At 38.6% G+C, this 18,016-nt stretch overlaps 1 protein-coding gene across 1 annotated transcript in view; it reads right to left on the bottom strand.

Annotated features, from left to right (window-relative positions):
• RPS6KA2 (ribosomal protein S6 kinase A2) overlaps positions 1-18,016 on the bottom strand; it is a 302,905-nt gene that overhangs the window by 105,677 nt on the left and 179,212 nt on the right. The window contains exons 3-4 of the mRNA XM_080588462.1: positions 4,543-4,659; positions 136-217 (exon numbers count right to left, since the gene is read on the bottom strand). Of these exons, the coding sequence (XP_080444588.1) occupies positions 136-217; positions 4,543-4,659 (199 nt within the window). The remainder of the gene's footprint in view (positions 1-135; positions 218-4,542; positions 4,660-18,016) is intronic.

Genomic DNA, 18,016 nt, shown 5'->3' with positions numbered 1-18,016 from the left:
AGAAACATATTTTTGCACTGATATATACCATACAACAACAGCAATGTAAAAAAAAAAAAAAAAAAGAACCAACAAGAAAAGTAGACGATAAATTATCACAGAAATGGGTACTGCAGCTACTGTCCCAATCCTTACCTTTCAGAGTTGCTTTCTTAAGTACCTTCATGGCATAAAGCTGACCTGCATCAGACCCTTTAATCTTCCTCACTAGAAATACCTGTAAAAAAACAGACATCTTGTGTAAAAGGGGAACGAGCTTTTAGTTACAAGGCTTGCTGTATTTGATGGAGGAACAAATACTAAGATTCTGGAATTCCAATGAAAACTCTTAGCTGAAAGTACTTCATATATTTCACCTGCAATTTGCTGAGCTAGCTCTAGAAAGCTTCAGTTTTAAGCCTTTACTCCCTCACAAAGGAAATATGTTTGACGTTATTAATAGCCCTTTCACATTCAGTTAAAGATGAGTGAATAGTCATAAACAATGTGTGCACATTTCTTCATATTCTGAACAGCTTTACATGAAAAAAAAGCAATGTATCGTACTTAGGAATGTGTAGTTTCTTAAAATTATTTTTATCAATTAAATTAAGGAGAAAAAACAAATTAGTATAATTTATGTCCTAAGTCATGAGTGATGACTAACCTAGGATGTCACTGAAGCAAAAACTTCATACAGCTGGAAGCCTGTTCAAGCATACTTAACAAAAGATAGAACCATTTTCATTGACAAATACACTACTATAATAAGGGCAGCTTTCCTTGCTACAGTCTCCCATGTTACATCTTTTGGTGTAATTTTTTTAATTGGAATAAAATATAATTGTAGCTAAAATTCTGATTTACTGCTGTTGTTGTTCTTGTTTTACTCCATGCATCTATTACTTCTTGTCTGACTGGAGCGCATTTTTGTTCTTGTTTTTTATTATTATTATGTATTTTAAGGGTGTTCCAGTATTAATATTTGAAAATAAAAGAAAGAAATAATTTAGTTGATTCCTAGGGCTCACTCTGCTGAAATCGGAACCACCAAATGACAGTGGCTCAGTTGTTATTTCAGCACCTTTGCTACTGGACAGAAGCCATAAGTAAAGCCAAATGCAAAAAGAGCTACAAGTCCACGTATAAAGCATATACTTATAAATACATGAATTAACAAAGGCTAGCTGAAATAATTTTACTGAAGAATGTCTACTTAGATCACAAAAATCCGTGGAAATTGTTTTAATTCATCACTTGTTCAGGAGTTATGCAGGAGTTATGCCACCACCCAAAACATAAAAAGCCAAAAAAAAAAAAAAGAAAGGAGGAAATCTGTTCTTAGCACATTATTTGCAAGTTGAAAGACACTTCCTCCAGAAAAAAAATAAATCTGTAAACAGATTACAATTTTCTCAAACACCCTTTGAGAAAAGGGTCATGGGGAGAGATAACGACTTTTAACAGTCACCTAGAGCATCTAGGAGAGAAAAAAAAAAAAAAAAAGGTAAAAAAAAAAAAAAAGGTAAATTCTTTCCAAACACCTTGAGCAGGGCTCTTACATCTGTACATCATCACAGCTACAACACTTCTGTGATACGATCTGATACATTTTTCGTGAGCCTTTCATTCTCAAGATATTTCCTGCGCATGCGAGATATGTACAGTTCTTCAGCTGAGCTGCCCTGACTGGCTGAGATCAGGCACATGTTGCTTGTTCCCATCTCCTGTTTCCTAGTTTGATGAACACACAAGTACCTCCGGTACTCACAACTGCAGAAACAAATTATGAAATCTGGATGCAACATAAGACTTTCTGAAGTGTTTTTCATTAACATTCATGATAAATTAAGCTCAGCTGCTCCAGTATTAACAGGAAGTCAGCTAATTCAGAAGTTCAGCTACAGCTAGAGAGAGAAATGTTGGGATAGTCATAAAGCAAGTTTGCCCCAACATCAGATTTTAATCTTTAATAATATTGTGTAAAAATGGTAATGGAATCCAACCTCACCCCCACCCCCCAAGCAAACAACAAACTAAAACCAATCCCAAACCCTTAAGATAATGATTTTAAAACATACAGAACATACAACAGTACAGCATGCTGCATCTGCAGAAATATTAGGCTGCAGTTCAAGAAATACATTACCTGCCATGTACAGCTAGTAATACCCCTATTGCTGTAATAAGCAAAATTATCAATTTATGTTACTAGTCACTAGTCAGTTGTTCTCTGTTGCATGGCATAGGGCACTTGGTCTGCATTCCCTCCAAAACAGATGAGTCAACAACAGTGTGTGCTGTTTCAGAGAAAATTAAAATAATTATCAAACCAAAAAGGAAACAGGACAAATTAAAATGCATTGTATTGCAGAATGGAGTTTGCATCCCAATTATTCTTAAAGGTATAGTCTTGATAGTACTTGAGACTATTGAGTGGTCCTAGAGTACTTACCAGACTGTTTATGTTAGCTATATAATACTAGTTTGCCAGAATAGCACAGGCATGTGCCTGAAAATGACTTTTAATTATCTAGTTTTATATGCATGCAAACACCTCAGGTTATGAATAACTAAATGTATTGATAGAACTACTAAAAGTTCCTTAGCTGGAGTAATGGGTACATCATCAAATCCCAACCCAGAAACCTAAGCAAGTGCTGTGGCTTTCAACAGAGTTGAGCATACTCCCTCTGAAACCAAAGGCATGTTCTTTAATCCTGCAGGAAATTATTTAGGTGATTTTTGCTCCCTAGGTAAACAACTTGAAAAACAGCAGATTTGCATCCCCAGAGACTTACAGATTTGATCAGCTGAAATACTGAAGTGATGAAAATTTAGGTGACTGAGGACTGCATAAGAAACACTGAACAGACTTCCTTCCTCTGTGTCTTTGCTGCTCTGGTGAGTTTACTGACCTGTTTCACATATGATGCTAAAAGTGACTTGTAATCACACACAACTCCAGACAGGTATGATGTCCACACACCCACATTCTGATTCTGCAGTGATTTCAGTGGAGCATGCCCCAGAAACCAGACCTCCTTTTGGGAAGCGGTGGCAGAGAATAAACTTTTTGCTTATACAATGCCTAAAACTAGAATGCCAACTTGGACAGATAATACCAAAACCACATCAGCACAATCTAAGATAGCCAGTGAACCATTTCTAAAATATTTACTGCACAGATATGAAAACTGGCCATACTGCTTCTTTTACTTTCGAAGAAGAGATTTTGTTCTCTTGTACTTCTCCTCCTTGTAGTAAATCACAGAAGAAATCTAATTCTGAGTTGTTTTATTTCTCACATTTCTTTAACATTCAAAACTCGAATATCATTATAGTGCTCTCAAGCAATTCTCTAGAGCAAAACTTGGTAGTGAATGCTAACTCTCCTGATTTCTCTCATCTCAGAGATCTTCTAACAGCCTTACTTATCAATACGGTTCTAGAATACTCAGAAAGCTACTAAGTACTCCCCAAATAGCTTTATTTATCAATAAAACTGAAGACTCTGATTCATTGTCATGGTGCTCAGCTTTGTGCTGGGTGCCTCAGCAGATTTTAGGTATGAGGCAGTTCTTCAAGTCAGCTGGAATGATCCACCTCTGAAGGCTGAGAAATGAGAAATATATATATATATATATATGTGTATTTAAAATGGTAAGGACTTCCATGTCCAGTGTAAATTAGGCTCACCATTCTGCAAATTTCAAAGTCTTATTTAGTTAAGCCATAGAAAGAGTTTAATACTGAATTGAGTCCTTCCTCTTTCTCTGTCTTTCCTTCCTATTCTTAATTGCACATGACATATCCTGTTGAAGAAGAAACACCTTTGGGATTAAGCAAAGCCTTGGACTTAAGATAAAAAATATTGTTTCTCAATAACTTAGCTTGTGGTTGTAAAAGTAGGCAATTTTTTAAATAGAAATGCTTTATATATGTAGTATACGTACATATACACTTGCATAAACACTCAGCAATTAATTGCATTAGGAAACAGATCTTAGTTGTGGGCAATAAAATCAAACTGAAAATGAAAACACTGCTGGTTAACAAATGAAAGCTTGAAACTATGAACTACTTTACATCTCATTGTTAGAAAGAAGTATTTCTCAAAAAATCACTATGAGGTAACCAGCAGGGTGAGTGATAGGGACTTCAAAATATGCCTGGGATCCCATCTGCCCTTAGCAGAAATTGGGAAGCAGACATCTTTAAGCCTTTGAACGTTCTTACCACTAAGCAGCAGTAGTATGCTCACCTCCTTAGTGGATAGCTCAGAAAGAAGAGTCGTCTAACTTCATAAATAGTGTTGCTCATTAATGCTCACTTGTGCTCATTAGTTTGGGTCCAGAGCTATAAACTTCCTAAACTGTTTCATATACAGGAATCCAGCAAAAGACAAAAGTGCTATTAAAATGACAGAAGAGATTTGGATTTGCTTATCTGCTTTTACAATACAATTTATATACAAACAGTGGTACCAGTGTAAATGAACTCAGAGAAAGGACATGACATTTTTAGTGTTGCTCTAGCTGATTAGATGGCATTAAAAATTACCTTTCCATATGAACCTTGTCCTAATACTTTCAGCAGCTCAAACTGAGAAGGATCTGCTTTTTCAAAACCTTCCTTCACATGATGACTGATGTCTATTTCCTTCACTATACCTTCTTCCTGCAAAAGAAAGAAAGAAACAAACAAAATAATAAAAAATCCCCAAATCAGAACTGTTATCCTAAGGAAACATTTTGTTTATTAAAATCGCATCTGCTCTGACGCTACAATCATATATGAAATCTTGCAAAATGAACCAAATGCTTGTCCAAACATTCCATGTGCATGTAAGGAGCAGGAGAGGGTCATGGGTTAGATATCAGGACATCTAGGCCTGCTCCTTCTGTTTATTAAACATCAAAATTATATCTAAATAAAGATACAGCAAGTTGAAACAGAAACACACTGTAGAGCTTTGTGCTCATCACAGACCTTGCTAACAGTGACATGTACATCAATACTACAGAGGCTCCAGCACACTTCTCTCCACATAATTCCTAACTCTTGCTCATAACATCATTTAAACCCACCTTAAAAAGTGAAGCTCACTTGAGTCTCAAGCAGCAATTCTTCTTATGAGTAGGCAATAAAGAAAAGGCATTGTTAAAAGTGGCTCTTCCTATTTACCTTGAAGAATGGAAAGTTACTACCAGTAACCTTCTAAATAAACAACAAAGATCTAGATGTGAAATCGAGGTGGTGGGAAGAATAGTGAACATAAGAAACCAGCTGAACTAGGACTTTCATCTCGCAAGTTGTAACACAACATATTCGTTTGAGTTTGTTTTATGTTATTATGGCATGTTCCTCTAAAAAGAGAATGACTGGGTCATGTGAGACCCAGAGGGACTATGCAGAGTTTGCAGCAACCCAGAAAGCCATTGAGCTGAAAAGAAACCTGCAAAAAATAACTTATCTTCAAGGACAAAGTAGTGAGGGAAGATGCTACTTATATACTTTCTTATTTCTGAAGTGTACTGTACACCTGAATTTGATTTTTTTTTTTCTGTTCAAACTACTTGTTCTAACTTCTGAACAAATGGAACATGGATTTTGAGTACAATTTTTTGGTTTGTTTCATTTCCCAGATTTAAGTGAATTGCTCACTTAGGAATAGGCTTGAATATTTCTGCACCTACCAGAAATTATTGAAATCTCATACATGTTACTTTTAGATGGATTTTTTTTCCCTCAAGAAAATATCTTGATGAAAGCTATAAATATATTTGTAAAGTTTTTCTCTCTTCTTAAATTAAATGTGGAAAAAATAGCATCCTAAAATGAAAACGCATTCCCAAATAATTTGGCCATTGGGCCTTGAAACACATTCACAAAACACATCATTTGGCCATGAAACACATTCATTTACTGAACAAAAATAAATGTGATTTACCTCTCCCCCAAGAAAATTGTTATCACTTTTTACCGGCTGTAATAACACTTCCAATGCATGGCTAGTATTACTCTAATTGCTCTGCATACTACAGCTTCATCCTTTCTCTTCCCTTCTCTGCCTCCTTACACTCATGTGCTTTGGAACAGGGACTATATCCTCTTCTTGGTTTGGAAAGTTTCCTGTACTTTGTGCATGCTCCCAGAATCATGGAAAATAATCATCATCCGACAGCAACTATTTTTTCTGATCCTAATTTCTCTAGTTCAAGTGATTTGTATGAAAGGAAATGCTTGAAACCAACAACCAATTTTCATAGAGAGATTTAACGGTTTTCTAAGTATATAGCTGCCAGGATCCTCTCGTTTTTCTGGTTTTAATTGCTGTGGGAGACTGAGTATCTTTCTGATTTTAAAAAATTCATTATTTATTTTTTTTTTTCTGTATGAGAGAAACAATAGTGAACTAAAACAGATCCGATAACACTGTATTAGCTCTGTTTCTTAAGGAAACCAGGTATTACAAACATGGTGTAATCAAAGCCTCCATCAAGTTCTGAAGTGAAGAGCTTTCATACTGAGGGACATGCATTTTACATAAACTGCCTGCAGCCAAGAGACTTGCACTCTGTTAAGAACATTATTTTGAGCTAAGCCTGCCCTACCACACTACAGTTTTGGTAAAGTATCTGGACCCCCTGGATCACTAGCCATTGTACTCATAAAGGCTAAAAATGACTCCCTGTATAGTCAGGCTTCTGCCCTGATTCATCACCTTTTTCTCTGTATAACAGACCTTGTATGCTTGGGAGTTTACTCTCTATTGACCATAAGCAGAATCCGGGATGATTGGCTTTCACGGGCCAACCTCTGCATGTGTACAACCCCCTGAAAATGATCATATTATGAAAAAACTGAAAGATTTTTTTCTCGAGTTAGTGCAGCTTGAGTGCACTTGGTCATCATTGCAGGATTTTGCCCATCTCAGCCCAGAAGCACAGCACAGCAAGGACCATCAGTCAGAACCAGACGAAGTAGTAGGTGGATCTAAATTTCACAATATATTTAGGAGACAAAGCTCTACCAAAAAAAAAAAAAAAAAAAGAAGAAAAGAAAAAAGAAACCCCATTTTTATGTACACTGTCTTCCTCAGATTTACTTTTCCTCTGAGGTAAAATTTTGATCTCAACAACCATGGATGAGATCTACCACCTGAGGGAAACATTAATAACCTCTTTAATTCTGGAAGGCTGCATTTCCACCTGAACCATGGAGATATTTCAGTTACATTTACAGGTTTAAATGATGAGAGTTTCAATTTATCCATTCAGATTAGTCACCAAAGTCACAGGCCTTTAACCATAAGCATATTTCTCATTGTACTATTGAATTCAATATAACTTCTTTAGTTCAATGCATTTAGTTACAGGATTATATTGGGAGTATTAAGGTGATGACAATTCAGCTTGCTTGAAGGTTGCTTAAAACATTCTAGCATAATTATTTCATAACTTGCAATAAAAACGATACTTTAATTTCATGTGCATTTAATTAAACCTCAAAAATATTACTTAACAGAACAGGGCTAAATACAACCTTAACCGTGTTTTATCAGAAAAGCTGTGATTTTAAAGATTGGAAAAAGCCTGTTGATTACACGACTTAGCAGAAATACAGAAACGTTGGTTAGAAGGAACTTTTGGAAGTAATCTGGTCCAACGCTCCTGCTCAGACTATCACTGACACTTGATCAGGCCAGCTGGTTTTTGTCCACTGTAGCTCTCAGTGCCTCAATGACGCTTGAGCCACTTCCTGTGAAAGGTTATTCTTCGATTTGCCTGGCTCAGAAATGCCCACAATCATGTCAAGCTGCCTGCTCCACAGGGTCTTAGGAGGAAGCAGGATATTTTTCTAGGAAGGCAGGATTTCCTGTGGTCTCCTCACTAGGAAGGGGCAACAAAGCAGCACTGAAGAAAAGCATGCCAGACTGCTCCTTTTGTCACCAGTCATCACTACAGTGGCATTACTTGTGAGCTGCCTAAGCGACAGCTGGAATTTTAGCTGGTACGACAAATCCGCCTCCCACTAGAGCAAAAAGCAAAACTTCACTACTTGAGACTCAACACAGGCACAGTCCCTTTAAGGAAATATATTCCAATGTGTTGTGCTTCTGGCTCCCTGACACTGCGATGAGGTATTTTAAGTTCAGGCAGTTACAAGACTCCTGCAGCAAAACAGCCAAGGCTGAAAAACTTCCATTTTCCCACAACATCCAAAGACTTATAGGTGGCGAATGCCTTTACCTCTATTCAGAATCAATGGAGGAGCTGGTGGTCCTTATCACACTGTTAACTATTTCCTCTAAGAGACCACTAACACCAGACGCTCCTATTTTCATAGAAGCATCAGCATGAGGATTGTCTTGCTGGATCTGCTCAGGAAATTTAACTTGCTGGCACTATGCAGAGGGGAAGGAAGAAAGGAGAAGGAAATGCAAGACAAAGCACTGGTCTTAGAAATGCTCCTAGCTGAGCTTCCACATGGCATGCAAACATACTTCAGAAAGAGTCACAGCAATCTAAATTAGTTCTAGTTCTGGAAGGGAATATGTTCCCAAAGAGATGCTAAAAGGACTTTTGTTTCTTGGTGTGATTAGCATTCAGATAGACAGGTGTGATCTTAACAAGTAGGACACGAAGTATAAAGGCACCTGAAGGTACCCTAATTAGTCTAACAATGCTAAGCTCATTCCTGAGCTGTTCAATTTCTTTGAGTAGATTTCCATAACATAAGTAGTTGCTAGAAAATTGTCACTGATATTTGTCTAGAGTTATTCAAATAATTTTTTTTTTTTTCTTCTTCTTGTCTAGAAACCAATGCTGCAAGTAAAGCTCACTGAAGAAGAATTCAAGGGTTATCAGTGCCAGACCTTCAGTTTCCCTTGCATGGATTTTGATATTCTTATCACTCTTCCTAGGGAATAAAAAATAATAAAATCAACCAAACAAACAAAAAATAGTATTGGTTCCCTTTTAATATTCTTACTTGGATTTTTCCCTATCATTCCTACGATAGAATGTGGGATAACGTTTGTCAGGTACAGAATGAAAATCCAAACTATCAGAGCACAAGTACTGTGGGCAGATCACAAAATGGCTGAGGTCGGAAGGGACCTCTAAAGATCTCTCTGCTATTTTGTTCTCAGTTATGTTTTTCCATTGGTCCAGGAATTATAATTTATTTGCATTTGGAACTTGTATTACAACAACCAAACAGAGGCAGGATATTCACACTGCAAACAAAGCCTGGACTTCTGTGCGCAATGAAGAAGCTACTTCAGTAGAGAGAATTTCACTCTGGAAAAAAACAAAGCAAAACAACAACAACAACAACAAAAAAAAACCCTCACACAAGCCAATTTCCAAAATGGTTTTGATCAGTGAGTCAAAACTGAATGTTCCACAGTTTGGTCTTGCAACAGCTGTGCACAGCAGCCCAGGCTCTTGCTCCCTGCTGACTTGTCCCGACACTGCATTAGCAGGAATGTTTGACTAGATGAGGCTTAATCTTTTGTAAACTTCTGTAAATATTTATGTTTGCACAAAAAGCATCATCCTGTGACAAAAGTGAGATGGATGTTCTTTGTGGCTCCAAGAAAGCACACAGTAGAGCAGCGCAGACGATGAGAGGGAGGGCAACGACTGCAATACATGATGGAATAGGAATGGAGAGTGATTCCCTCTGATAATACAAGACAGACCTAATCAGAGCCTGATTATACACTGCATTATTCACTTCAGAGCCCACCCTCCATTTGGTAGAAACTGTGGACAAACTAGTAACCCAGAATTGGAGTGGAAGTGCCTTTTTGATCTCCTTTCCTTTGGGACATAGGAGATCAGAGCCTCTCCTCTTGCCCTGAGACTGCAGACAGCATAGCCGCATCTGCTTCAGTGGTTCCTGGAGGCAGCGTGGGCAGAGCAAGAGGCAAGTTGCTCCCTCTGGCACTGCTCTCAGCTCACTTCTAAGATTTCCTCGTGGAGATCTTGGAGAAAGACATTCACTAGCGCTCAGTGGCTGCCAGGGAGTGACCACAGAGATTGCCAGAATTTCTTCTGACTCACTGTCACGTGCCTGAGCAGGACCGGGAAGTGCAGGGCCATAGCACTGAGAAACAAAAAGGCATGTGGAAGTACAGGCCTTCCAGGAGAGTTGCTCTTTTCAGCTGTACAGCCTCTAACCTTGCCTGCTTAATGGCCTCCCAGCAACCCTCCCATGGGTTTCTGAAAGAGAGGAGCTAAGGTCATCCTCAAACCCAGAGACCACTTTAATTATGCAAAATATATTTCTACATAAGCAAAACCTTTCTGTCCCAAGACTTTCTAAAGAGGTGTGAAACAGCTGGAGATGGTGTCATTCCAGAATGAGCTGCTTTTAGCAATGGACAATCTTATGCATTTGTATCACATCGGAGGGAAGATGTGGTGCTAATGTAAGATGATTATTGTTTTTCAAAACCAGTAGGACAGGATTCTGATTTCTAATCCTTGCCTGGCCACCTCAACAACTTGCACAAGATCAAAACTGTCACACAGATCTGGCTGTAAAAAAGGGCAATTTTCTGACATAAATATGTGCAATTTGATATGCAGGTTCTCCAGTCTTCAGGTCTGTTGGGTTTGCGTGCTTTAGGGCCTGATGTTAATGAAGAAATGAATGAAAATGTGGCAAAAGGAAATAATAATAATCCTAAAGAGAATTTATTTCTGTTCCAGAGAATCATTACGAGTCTATAGCATATGCTCCAGATATAGACTTTATTTTGTTACCTGTCTTGCCATTTGGCAGGTTACCACCTAATATAAAACTAAATCACAACTATTTAATGTCCAAATATCACAGGCAACACAGCATTCCAAAATGCTATGGTTCTTTAGGAAAGTACATTTAAAACTCTGATATGGGAATACTTAGAAGAACATATGTCCAACAATGATGAGGCCAGGTTTCCACCTTTGTTTCACAGGTTCTAATCTGGTTCAAGCCACAGGAGAGTAATTTTTGAGAAGACAAAATAGGTTATTCATAATAGTTACAGGAAAATGGGTACAGGAAATGAATTGTTGGCCTGTGTTCAGTTCTTTGAGGACAAGTATTCATGTTAAAAAAAAGCATAGGAGTATTTTCATTAGCCTCTTCTCAAGCCTGTCTCCAGCAGCTGAAGTAAAAATTTTAAAAAAGAAACCTCCCATTTTAAAAGGTTTGTAATCCAAGTTCTGGCTTCTGTTGTAGTCTGCTTAGATGTAAAATGAGAAATACTGTAAATGAGTCTGTTTGTTTTACCTTCTACTGTCAAACTAACAATTGCTTTAGCAACAATGTCTTGGTTTTATCAAGTCCTTAGAGAAGTATCTTGAACTCCCTGTGAATTCAGTGGAATTTGTGCCAAGTCCATGCTTGGACATAAGGCCACCTACCTTCTCAAAAGTCATCTAGAGTTAAATAATGCACAATAGTTATTAGAGAGGTTGGGATTCTTTCAGAGACTTCTCACAGATTTGAATAGAGTTATCTTTCAAAAGGAATTTCACCATGATCAAAACCTAGGGGAAAACAAAAACCTTAGAGAAATTTCAGTGAAGTGCAACACTATCATTCCGTACTCAATTCAGTAGACATTTTTCCAAAGAGAACATCTATTACACTCCCTTTAGCATCTTTCCAACTCTTTTTGTCCTACTTTTTTTTTTTCCTTCTTTCTTCTCACTAATAAATTTCTTTATATTTGAGGTTCATCTAAAATAACACAAACTAAAAGTAAAGAAAGATTTCCAGGAGAATCACAGATATCAAAGACAGAAGCTACAATCTGCTGGATGAATTGGTGAAGGCCATGAGTTGGAGGTTTGAGTATCTGAGTGATTTGGGTTCAATCTACCCAACACTTCCTCTGTCTATTTGGTTAATCACTTAGGGTTGGACTTCGCTAAATAAATGCAAGTATTTATGGCACAAGAAACAATATTTTGAACTAAATGTCTAGCTTTACTTTACAGTAAATGGAAAGAAACATGTACTTCATGATAAACAGACATGCTGCACATTTCTCTCTGATGACTATGAAGAAAGCCTAAGATAACTCAATGAAATGGGGGCTTCTGAAGTTGGGTGAGGTGAACTGCCATTTTCTGTAAAAATTTGAAAAACACTTAAGTGGAGTAGTATTGCAGCCAGTTTTTTAAATAACATTACAAAAGAGAGGTTCGTAGACACATGTCCTGGAAGTTTCAACACAACTTCAACTGAAATCAAATATTTTTCAAAAGTAATTAGATACTTGAAATTTCTAGGCACTTAAAAATAGTCAGAGGTGCTGGCAGTATTCTAGGCATGAGGATTTTGCAGTTTTGGTAAAATAGACATTATATCCACTTTCTCTCCAACCTGAAAAATAGGAACAGTTGCTTTTTGTTATCTCTTGGGAATACTGTGAGAATTAGCACAGAAAAAAATGTGAAATTATCCCATACTGTGGTAATGGATAGACAAACCACCTGAAATGTATCCAGTAATATGTGATAATGGGCAGCCTGTAACTGGATTCTCCTTTAGCTCAGATTAAGACACCTTAGGCTTGAAGACTGGAGCTGCTTATCTGTGACATTACAGACTCATTTCCTGATTGGGACAAGTATGTACATGACAATGACTGTGAAGATGCACAGGGAGAACCATCTTCATATTCAAAGTGCGAATACACATGAAGTAGAAGGAGACGCCAATTCTCAGTCCAACTTTCAACTCAAACCATTAGCCAGCATAACACTAATTTTATGTTGATTTTGATGCAACCTGCAAATGTTTATGTGGAGTGGTGAGTAGAAGGAAGTCATTAAAAAAAAGACAAACAAGAAAATATTAAAGCAATGGGTTAAAAAAAGCAGAACAAAAGCAGAACCATCTGGTCACAAAAAATACAAACAGTTGGCCAGCCTTACTCATACAGCAGCTCTCTACAAATACCCAAATACATTTGTGAACTTTAACAGAAACAGTCTCAAAATGAGTCACACCATTAAAGGACAAAGAACTCAGCTATATTGCTCTGAGCTACAATAAATAAGAGCAAGAACATTTTCATCAACGCCCTTACTTGGCATGGTTTACATCTGTGCCTTTGGTCTTACATCAGAAGAGCTGTAAGGTCCACTACCTACTTTTTCTGCTGGTGAACAGGGAAAAGAAGAGAAGTTGCTGCTCATTCACCAGGGACCAAACAGTAATTAAGATCGGATCCAGTGCCTAGAAGATACTGTTGTTACTTCTAGAAGGATAAGTATTCTTATTTCCTTAGGCTGATGCTTGGTAACACTAGAGTTATGAAGACTACATGCAATAATAATGGACAGGCAACATGCATTATGATATTTAAAAAAAAAATACTCATTTTATACAGAAGAAGCTGGAATACCAAAAGGCTTTCAATTTTTTACCCTCCACTACAGCTAAGGTTCTGTTTCCTGGTCAGTAACATGCCCTGCATGCTCTGGTCTGAACCACTTGGAGGCTCTTTATGAGTGGCTTGGGTGGCTCTTGCTGGGGATGTTCCAGGAGCGCCACCACCTTCCACTACCACAGCTCGCTCTCCAGAGCTGCCTGGCCGCTGCTGCAGCACATCAACCCTTTCAGGGAAGCCCTGACTGTCCTAATGCGATGGCCATCTGCTGTTCATGCACTTGTGTTACCGGATATGGACAGCCCCCATATACCTCTGTGTCCCAGTGTTCCTTCTCTAAACTACAGGTAAGGCCATCTTCCTTTTTCATGGCATTACTGGAGTAAAAGGGCCCTAGAAAAGATTATGAAATGTTCTGTTCTAAGTGCTGTGATATTAGGCTCAGAGAAGTGGGAAGGTGGACAAAAGGGTCTGTGTGGTCTGGATACTACTCAAGAAGCATAACTAGTTACTAAATGCCTTCAGTTCACTTATTGCTATACTCAGCTTCTTCACAGACTAGAAAAGGAAAGAAAAAAAAAGTGTCTGATGTTGTATTAGTGCATTCAGTGGGAAATAAAAACTCCAGCTGCACAAGGAAGATAAACTGCTTAAGCAAAATATATTTGCCACCATTTCCTCACTGTTTCTCAAATGATCCCAATAAAACACTGCTCACCATAGCAGTGTATATGGCACTGCTACACTGCAAGTAGAAAATACTGTAAAAAAGGCCTGGTACACTTGTATGGTGATTTTAAAGATCAGAACAATCTCTAATAAGTGTATTCAAGGCAATATATCAGAGTTCATTTTAAACTGTAAGACAGTGGACAAAAGTCTGTACTAAGAGCTAATCACGTTAATAGTGTTGGATTAATCAGTTTAGGAAAAAACACCAGTCTGCTGTTTAAAAATCACTTGTAGAGTTTGGTAATTATCATTTTCTTTCTGAGAGAAATATAAGCCTGCTAGCACATTTTGAGCCTGCCAGTAACTACATTAAGCATCAGCTAAGGATTTAACTAGCTCGTACTTCACAAACTGGAATACTGTTGCTATTAGGTTAGGAAAAAATGTGTTGTAATGAGGTTTGTTATCTCAGTGGCATTTAACAGGCAGTCTTAATAGGGAAACAGACTGATGCGAGGCCATTATGGAATCAAGGCAAATTAGTTTTAATGCTACTGTTCACAGCTTGGAGCTCCAGTGAAGTCACTAAAGGAGAGACGGAGATGGAGACAAATCAGGTGTAAAGATGGCATTGGCAAAAGGGAAATTCTACAGAGAAAATACTACAAGATTTAGCAACAACATGGACAGAGGAATAATAAGAGGAAGACAGAGAGACAAGGAGGTATCTAGGAGGATAACAATTACAGGACAAGGGAAACTGTGGTTCGTGCCTGAGTTGACAGAGAAGTAAATTGAGAGAAGACTGGTAGAAAATTGTTTTGTCTTTGCAAACTATCGTTACTGTAGCATGAAACACTTTAAATACAAAGCTAGGAGGAGAAGGCTTTTCCCAGAGCAGAAATGAGCTATGGTACAGTTAAGATAATGACCAAAAAAACCTAATTATATGCAGGCATATGAAGGAGGAAGGGGAAGTGGCTGAGGAAGGGCAACAGAGTAGTGTGAGTGGAGAGGCCACAAGAGCCTGTGAAGGCGAGATCCCTGGGACCAGCGTAACTGTGCCTGCAGCCTAGATGGTTTTCATGGGACATGAGAAAGAAAGTATATTGCTCTCCATTTTTTGCTGTGTTTTTATTTCCCATTTCCAGGAATAAGGACATGGATGACAACTGTAGATGCAGAGGCCTACTGCCTAGGGCTCCCCCACCTACGGGCAACCTGGCAGGGCCATGCCGCTTCATGCAAAAACAGCCCTGTAGAGGAGACGTGGTGTTGCGGAAGGACAGGCCCGACAAGGGGCCATCAAAACCACCCGCCACATATGACACAGGAGTTTCAGATGGCAAGGGGCTGCAGGCTGTAGCACTGCAGAGAGGCACACTGGCACTGCTTGTGTCCAGGCTACGACCAACAGTTCCAGTGCTGGCCTAGATGGAAGGAAAGGATCATGTGTCCCTTTTACGCAGCAGCTTGGTCCTAGTTGAATTCTGAGCCATTCACCTGGGTGGGTGAGAGTGCAAACATACATCATAGAGTGATCCCTGTGAGAGCTATGACTTGTTGGATGGGGACGCTGCTGGTAACAGCCCTGCTACACCCGGCACTGCTCCTAAAAGAAAAGGTGACACAAACTACCTTACGGTACCTCAGCTCATGGGTTCCAGTTTCACGGACAAACATTTAACAAGGGATACTAGAACTGTAACTCACAATTTAAGCATATTTATATCTTCAGCTGTGTACTTTTATTATGTCCATGGGTGAAACCCAGGTCATCTTTGCAGAAGTATGTATTTCAGTGCCTAAGGACTGTTACTACACACAAGTATCTCTCTAAACACGTTTTCAGCAGTCTACTGGATATCTGGCCCAGGGAAATTGCATTTTGAAGTTCTGTGAAATACTAAGAAGCCTCTAGTATAGTTCAAAGATTTATATGGTAGATCTCTAAGGAATGGGTTGCTAACTGATTAGCACAGGTTTCCTTTTCTGTGAAGGCAAAAGCTGTTTATTGCACATGTTATACAGTGCTAAACAGAAGCATATATTAGGTATATACACCACACTGAAAAGATGTGTATTTTAGGGATGAGAATAAACAATGCGGAAAATCCATCTGGACACAAAGAAACACCTTTGCCACACTGTTTGGAAGACTCTCATTTCAGAAAGGTCAAACTGCTGCACCAGTCTGTCTCTTTCGCAGAGGTTTCCAAAATAAAATGTTTTCCTATATCAAAAGTGGGGGTGGGGAGATTTTGTTGGTTCTCAGCTTATTCATTACAGCTTTATGGTTGCAAAAATTGAAAGCTTTTTATATATCATTGCAATGCTAAATTCCTAACACCATCAGATAAAAATATTGAATTTAACTATCATTTACAAAACTATATATGTAAGGGGGAAAAAAGCCATTAGATGAATATGCTCAAATAAAGAAATGGATGAACAGCTTGACCAAGGCTGATGCAGAGTCTGGAAGGATTTTCAGGGTCAGATTCATCTAAACTTGTCTCAACTTTTGCAAAGCCAGCAGAGAAATGGGTACTTTTAGGCTTTGATTTGTATCAGACAAAACTGCTGATTATAAAAGAAGTCTAGGCTGACTAGTTCACATACAGATTAATTCTCTCTTTTTGAGTGCCTTGGTGACTCCTTCAGCTTCAGCTGGAGCATATGCACTTCTCAAAAAATGTATGATGCATTATCATCATTCATCCCACCTTTTTCACTATAGATTTTTTACAGTCTCCAGCAGACCATGTGAGATGCTCCCATCATCTCATCTTTCTGGCCTGACCTGTACAGGTATACCTGTACCAGTCATGGTAACAGCTTTCTGCAGGGAGATTCTTATCCTGCCCAATGACTGCAATGACCTGCCAACACAAGTCAGTGAAATCACGGCACACTGGTGCTCTTCTTGGGCTTGAAACTGGAAGCAAAACCATCATACTGTGGCGAACATCAGGCCAAACCTCCAAACTGGGGGAAGCTCCAACAAATACAAGAAAAGCCTGTTTTCTTCTTCAGCTTCTTAATTCAAAATACATTTTATTCTTCAGCACAGTCCTGACTGTATTTTGCCCATTAGTTCCACTGACATCACTCATAAGACTTCCAAGGCAACTTAAAACTGAGCCCAATCGTAGTGCACTCTGCTAGGTGCCTGCAGAGTGTGAGATGTGGCTTTCAGCTGGCCTGCAGGCTTCTTACTCTGTTGCAGCCATGTAAAGAGACCTTTACATCAAGTGCTCTCAGTTCCTGTCTTCAACTACTTTATTCACAAAAGCCCTATTGAAAGTGAAGGTACATGATGACGGAAGCAGGCAGTGGAAAGAAGCTCTTTTTGTTTAATCAGTTTCTGTGTATAATCCTCCAGTGTTTTAAAGCATTGAGGATACCAGTTTTAGAGTAAAATCACTGCTCTAGCCTCCATTCTGCGAGTATTTTTTCTACGTATATGCAAACATGCAGAAGGTCAAACTGAGATTAACATGATCCTGCTAGGTATTTTTCACTGATCTGTGGATATTTCAGTGTTTTCCTGTTCTGGCTGATACGTGTTATGACAAATCCATATGGCATCTTAACAAATAAACGGTTTTGTAATAAAATAAAATATGATCCAAATGGCTGTACTGAAAATAATGAGTGACCTAGACCCATACATATTTTCCTGACAACACAGTGTAGGTCTTCAGGGTAAATCATGACAGAAGGCGATTTACTGTGAAACTCAATGGTTCTGTGTTACAAGCAGCAAACTCAAAGCCCTGATCTGCTCAGGACTGCCAGTGTCAGCATATACATGGGACAGTCTTCTTCAGGCCCACTGAGGCTATCCAGTCCCGAAGCATAAGACTCTGCAGTCCCCTTTGCTGCACAGTGTAGGGTTAATAGACAAGGTGGAGAGAGGAGACCAATCCATATCTACTGTTCTACGAAGCAGGT

The sequence above is a fragment of the Anser brachyrhynchus genome (assembly GCF_964034855.1).
Source record: "Anser brachyrhynchus genome assembly, chromosome: 3".
Lineage (NCBI taxonomy): Eukaryota > Metazoa > Chordata > Aves > Anseriformes > Anatidae > Anser > Anser brachyrhynchus.
Note: the sequence above shows the minus strand (reverse complement) of the source record. Positions and strands in the feature narration are given on the sequence as shown.